Here is a 6852-nt window from a genome sequence, read left to right on the forward strand (position 1 = left end):
TATTTTCTTTAAAGTCACAGAATCACCAAAACTACAAGCTGGATGCATACAAGATAAGATAAGACAGGACTATTCTTGTCCCTCTCTGTGATTCCGCCACACCAGCAGACCACAGCGTAGAAGGTTGCCGATGCAATCACAGTGTCATAAAAAGTCCCAAGCAGTGTCCTACACACTCCAAAGGACCTCAGTCTCCTCAACAGATGGAGGCGACTTTGTCCCTTCTTGTATAGGACATTGGTGTTGTCTGACCAGTCCAGTTTATTGTTCAGGTGAACACCCAGGTACTTATAGCCATCCACAATGTCGATATCAAATCCCTGGATGTTCACCGGTGTTGTGTGTGCTGCCTTCCTTTGGAAGTTAATCACCATCTCCTTTGTCTTGGTGGCGTTGATGTAAAGATGGCTGCGATCGCACCAGTTGACAAAGTCCTCGACCACCTTCCTGTATTCCAGGTCATTCCTGTCTGTTACCCGTCCAACGATGGCTGTATCGTCAGAGAACTTCTGGATGTGGCAGCTGTCTGTGTTGTAACGGAAGTCTGAGGTGTAGATGGAGAAGAGGAATGGAGAGAGTACTGTTCCTTGTGGAGCTCCTGTGCTGCAGAGCACCTCATCAGACACACAGCCATGAAGCCTCACATACTGAGGTCTGATAGTCAATGGTCCAATGGTTGGTGAGATAGTCGATGGTCCAGCAGCGAGGGTTGTATTGTGTTAAAGGCACTGGAGAAGTCAAAAAACATGACTCTCACAGTACCTCTGGGTTCCTCAAGGTGCAAAAGGGATTTGTGCAGCAAGTAGATGACAGCGTCATCCACCCCAGTGCTCGGTTTGTAGGCAAACTGCAGGGGGTCCAGCTTCGGGCTCACAAGGGGTCGGAGGTGGTTCAGGATCAGCCTCTCCATGGTCTTCATCAGGTGAGATGTTATAGCCACAGGTCTGAAGTGGTTGGGCTCCCTGGCGTGTGTGATCTTTGGTACTGGGATCATATGCTGTAGTACGTGTCTACTATGTAGCATAACATCTAATCCTGGATTATTTCCCTTTAACGTGGCTCTGCTCATCATGCTAACTTTGCACCTTCAACCTCTCTTGTAGAAATGTAGCTGTCACTTTGTGCTGCTTTCTTGTGACTTGCTTTGAACCAAAGAAGTGGCTATGATCCGTCCGTTCTCAGGGAACAATAAGGTAAATTAATAATGACAAATATATTTTCCCAGCAAGATGTTTTAGATTTATTTATAGGTGGTCAATAGAGCTGCCAAGTTCAACTCCAGATCCTTCACAACCAACAGCTGACATGATAATTATTAATATCTGTGGAGTTACCATCAGCTTCTCAATCATGTGAGGTCGAGCTGCCACAAATATACTGTACAGTAGTTACTGTAGTTTATTATGAGACAGCTTTCCTTTTCATGCCACTTATTATCTTTAATTACCTTTATCTAAGTTGTCATTTGGATCTGAGGGGAGGGGCCTCTGTGGATCATCCCACAGATACTTGATCAGTTTGGGATCTAGTGAATTTGGAGGCCAGGTCAACACCTTTTTTCAGTTGTTCCTAAAGTGTTTTTGTGTGTGTGCCTGTGTCAGGCTGCATCCTGCTGGGGGCTGCTGCCATCAAGGAGTGTCATTGCTATGGGGTGGGGGTGCCTGGTCTGGTCTAGGTGGGTGCTACATGTCTAAGTAACATCCACATGAATGAATGCCAGGTCCAAAAGTTTCCCAGCAGAACATTGAATTGTCACAAGATGGTCAATGTTATTTACTTCTCCTGTCAGTGGTCATAATGTTAAGCCTGATCAATGTATTCAAAAGTACTTGTGTAGAAGCTAAGCCAGTGCTTTGAGCCACTGAAGTGCTACCACGCTGGAACTCTAAGTGACGAGAGTTTAACTTCTTTTCTTCTTGACCACCAGATGACATCCGCTACACCCCTTCCTCTCTCAGCTCCTCCCCTCAGAAAGTTTGACACTCTCAGACACAGACAGATGTTTTAAAACCCTTATTAGGGGGTAGCCTGTCCGGCGGGGGAGGGACTCTAAGGAAGAGGAGGCGCACATCGAACACATCAGCTGAAGGAGTGCTCTGTACATGCATGACCTCTGGACCACATTTCTTGAGATGCAGTGACGTTACAAGTTCTTCCTGTTCACTGCCACTTTTGCAGGGACCTGCTTTCTGTTGAGAAAACACTAAACTAACATGTAGAGAGCTGGCAGAAGCACACAAGGAGAAAGAAAAACCAAACAGGGTTACAGAAAGCATTCAGAGATCATACCATGACACAATGTCAGGGATGCAAACCCACAGATGATGTAAATACACATTGGTACTTATACTAATACACAATGAGGTAGTAGTACAGAACAAAAACATAGAGCGAATAGTGCAGTTCAGAGTGACGTAGAGGCGTTGATATGTGGAAATGATTTCCACCCACAGGACGTTTTACTTCAGTTCCTGCTTCTCATTTTTTGTACCCAAGTGTCAGAACAATGACTCATGTTCTTCTGTTTATCGCTTTTTTGCTGTCATTCCCTCTACTACAAGGTAAAAACGTTTTTGTCCTCATAAATATTGTTTTCTTTTTGTACTGTAGCACTCTTTCAGTGATTGAAAGTAAACAACTACAAATTAGTTGCTGTATTTGCTTTTCGTGTTTATCTTGAGCCTTGCATGCATTCTTGAGTGAATTGACTAAAATTTAGTATATTGTAACATGAAGGTATTAGCGGCATTTTAAATTACTCTTTGTACTGCCAGGAGTACGACCGTATTTTCCGGACTATAAGGCGCACCTGAATATAAGCCGCACCAGCTAAATCTTGGGGAAACTACAGATTGTGCCATATAGGCCTATAAGCCGCACCCGACTATAAACCGCTGTTGTTTTAATGTTTAATTACCGTAAGGGTTTCTTCTACCACGGAGGGGATTGTCGGGACAGAACCCTGCAAACATTTCATCAACCTGGGGGTTGACGGTAGGTCTAAGGGGCGACCTCTAGCGTGAAACGAGTTTAAAATAGGTCTAGGTTGCACTCGACCACAAACCAACTAGATGAAAAAAATAAATGTATACAACCAATCGGGTGAGAGCCCTTCTAGCCAATCAGAGGCGAAAAGGGCGGGACCTTCTATTTCAAAACTCAACAGAAGAAGAAGACTGCAGGGAAGGCGGTAATGCACAAGCAATAGTTGCCAACCGCCAATAAAACGAGAAGAAGAAGAAGAAGAAGACTGCAGGGAAGCAAGCACGGCACGTATCGAACAGTTTTTTCGGTAAGTTCGTTGACATAAAACATTAGAGACGGTTTATATGTGTTCATATCATAGACTGTAGGTTCATATGCAACTTTCTGTGTTTTACAAAGTGGCATTGACCGACCGTGCGTTATGTGTTTAACTGTCGAGTGGATTTCAAGCTAGCTGCTCACTCGGCTAACATAAACAGGGCTCTTCAGTGTGCTTTCTGTCTAATATTCTGATATTTTTGGACTATTGGAGTTTAGAAATCCAGACATAAATCAGTGAAGCACTTATGCAGACGAGCTGACATGGAGGTGTCCAGAAAATGCAGCATGACGCGCGTCGAGGATTTTTGGGAGGTGCACGTCTGGCCCTTGCGTAGGACGCACGGGGGTCCGCAAGGACGTAATAGGTCCGTAATAGGTCCGTAATAGGTCCGTACGCCCCCTCGCGCTGTGTCAACGCGTCTATGACATGATAGTGCGCCCCAGGTGACCGTTAGCTGTAAAAGTCCATCCGCCGTTGTATAAACCGCAGGGTCCAAAGCAAGTGACAAAAGTAGCGGCTTATAGTCCGGAATTTACGGTATATTATATACTTAACTTTTGAATTAGCCAGGACCAAGGTGGAGTCAGGCACTGCCATGATGACAACGGCCTCTTTAGGAATAATACGGGCGACGTTTCACAGGTTTCGTCCATCTTTTTATTTATTCACAAGATAACATGGGTAGGGCTAGCTCTGTCTAGAAGAACAGGACACTCTGAGATCCCTTTTAAACGATGACTACAGTTCTGCTAGGAATTACAGTTAGAGTCACTGTTGTTAAACGAATCGTATTAAACAACAATCCAGACGTGAAACACTCATAAATGAGGTCTCAGTCTGAGACGAAAACTTCAATCGTCTTCTGTGTGTGTGTGCAGCAGTTGGTATTTTGTGGGGGAGAGTGCATTTATCTCATACATGTCAAACTCAAGGCAGGCGGCAGCAAGATAATATTTGATATATTTGTTTATATTATTTATATATTTATTATTTTTGCAATAGCTGAACTTTTGGTGTCATGCAGGTACATCAATTAGCTCCTTCTCCCAACTTTATTGACAAACCTATCAGAGTATATTGGTAGAATACGCTTGTTAGGGAGGAATTTGTGGTGATGCCGATGAAGAAGAAGAAGAAGTACCAGAGTCCTGTATGTCTTATGCTGAAGGAGTTTATTTAGGCTCGTACGAGGAGAACAGAAGATTCGTCATCACAACATAAGTGCATGAGTCCACCTCAGTTCTGAGGGACAAACAGTAAAGCTCAGATTCTTATACTAGCAAGCAAGGCCGAGGCAGCAAAGGGGAGATGTGTTAACATCCAATTGGCTATAGTACATAAACATGAAGATAAGGATTCACACCAGCTAGGAAATACAAAGGGTCCTCCAGTGACGGAGGGCGTTATCATCTAACTCTACAGCTATGTTTGTAATGCAAAGTGTCCTCCAGAGAGTGAGACTGAAGACGCCAAAGAGGGACCTTGGTCTTAGCATGTTCCTCAGAGAGAAAATAGGGCAGATAACTGACGCCAGCAGTAATCTAACATTAACTACACAAACTATCTATAGGGAAGTCAAATTATTCTCTAACAACGTTGGCCAGGTCAACACTTGCACTGTTCTTCAAGTGTTTTTGTGTGTGTGTCTGTGTCATTGCTATGGGGTGGGGGTGCCTGGTCTGGTCTAGGTGGGTGCTACATCTCTAAGTAACATCCACATGAATGAATGCCAGGTCCAAAAGTTTCACAGCAGAACATTGAATTGTCACAAGATGGTCAATGTAATTTACTTCTCCTGTCTGCATTTCTTCACATGTCTGCTGTAAAGCAGAAGTTGGGCAAACTGACATGGTTACTGTTTGTTTGTATGTTTCTTTGTGGCTGACACATAATTTAAGGATGAGTCATACGTGTGTGAGCTCTGTTGTAACAAATGGGGATGCGAAAAGGAAGAAAATAAAAGCAACAGACACATCAGTGGTTGTTGATGCTGAAGAATTTTTCACTGAACTATTTCAGCTAAAAATAAACTGACAAAACTCTATAAAGAAGATTTTGATTATAATAAAGACATGGGATAATAATATACAGTACACTGAGACAATTTTAAGTTTGTCTTAGTTGTTCAGTTGCATCAATTTGGTTTTTCCCGTGGTGACTTGTAGAAAGAAAGAATGAAAGATTCACAGATAGAGAAGAAGACTGTAGAAAGTCCAGAGGTTTTCAGAAGAGAAAGAATGGACAGATGGAAAAGACTCATTATATGAAGACTTTTACTGACCTCTTCATTTCACTGTCACTTCTCATAAATACACACTGAGTCAAAGCAAGTAAAGACATTTCAGTTAAATATATTAAATACAGATGACCTAAATGTACATAATCATTTTTAACTGATCAGAATTCTGTTGGATTTTAGGTAGAGGAATACAGTATTTATGATTGATCTTTAATTTCATCATTATGTGTCTACTGTTTTACAGGGTCCAGTGATGTGACTCCTGTGTTTGTGAAGAGAGGAGATGATGTACTTCTGGAAGTCATGGATAATGCTCCAAAGGAATTTGACTTTCTTGTCTGGAAATTTAATACAAGCAATGTTTTAGTAACATATTCACCTGGTGGAAGACCAACAGTCTATAAAGGTTACACTAGAAGGGTTGAGTTCTCTGTGGGAAATTATTCAGTGAAATTGAAGAATCTAGAAGATGCAGACAGTGGAGTTTATACAGCACAAGTGACAGATTTTCGAGTTGAACGAACAATAGCTGAACACATGGTCACAGTTCAAGGTAGGTTTCTTAACATTTCAGACACTGACAGAGAACATCTGCTGTCATGTTTCTAAACCTCCTCCCCCTACTTTCCTCCATCAGATCCAGTGTCTCCAGTTGATCTGAATCCAGACTCTGTGTCCAACAGCTCAGACTCCTGTAACCTCACTGTGACCTGCAGCACAGAGGACTCAGACATCAGCAGCACTTTCAGATGTGACACCAAAACCTGCTCTCAGGAGGGAGGAGAGCAATCAAAGGTCACCAGCTCTGGAGCTTCCCTCTGTGTCCACCTGTTGAATGAAGCAATCATCTGTAACCATAGCAACCAAGTCAGCTGGACGAAGAATACGACACAGATTCAGGATTTCTGCCCCCTACGTGCTGGTAAGACTGAAAGACCGAATTACTAAATTAATTAAATAACTGGTTTTACAGTATTTTTATCTTCTGGAAGGTTAGTAGTTTTACATTTCAAGTTTGGCTATTCTTATTAGAGTCCAATCCAGCAATTGAGATGCGAGAAAGACATTTGTTCTCTAATTCTGTCTCCTAAAAATGTAAGTTTATATTAAACTAATTTTTAAATTTAAATAAAGGTATCTGCCAAGACATTTAGACACAGAACCTATCAGTAAATTGTCCACTGTCACTGTGTTTTGTTTGGGTTTTCTGCAAAAATATTCAGGCTTGTAATATAATACCCACTTGTAGTGAGTACAGACTTAAACTGTTCACCTCTGGACAAAAGATCTATGTTTCTGTTCATCA

The 6852-nt window shown here is 42.3% G+C and overlaps 1 protein-coding gene across 1 annotated transcript; it reads left to right on the forward strand.

The window, feature by feature from the left end:
- Positions 1 to 3984: 3984 nt before the first annotated feature.
- Positions 3985 to 6611, forward strand: LOC311488875 (CD48 antigen-like; the record flags this gene model as incomplete). Its single annotated transcript, XM_084545737.1, has 3 exons — positions 3985 to 3988; positions 5791 to 6099; positions 6184 to 6611. 3 exons carry the CDS (start codon positions 3985 to 3987, stop codon positions 6492 to 6494), a joined length of 624 nt encoding a protein of 207 aa, XP_084401863.1. The 3' UTR covers positions 6495 to 6611.
- Between the last annotated feature and the right edge of the window lie 241 nt (positions 6612 to 6852).

This window comes from Chelon labrosus (assembly GCF_963514085.1).
Source record: "Chelon labrosus genome assembly, chromosome: 6".
Lineage (NCBI taxonomy): Eukaryota > Metazoa > Chordata > Actinopteri > Mugiliformes > Mugilidae > Chelon > Chelon labrosus.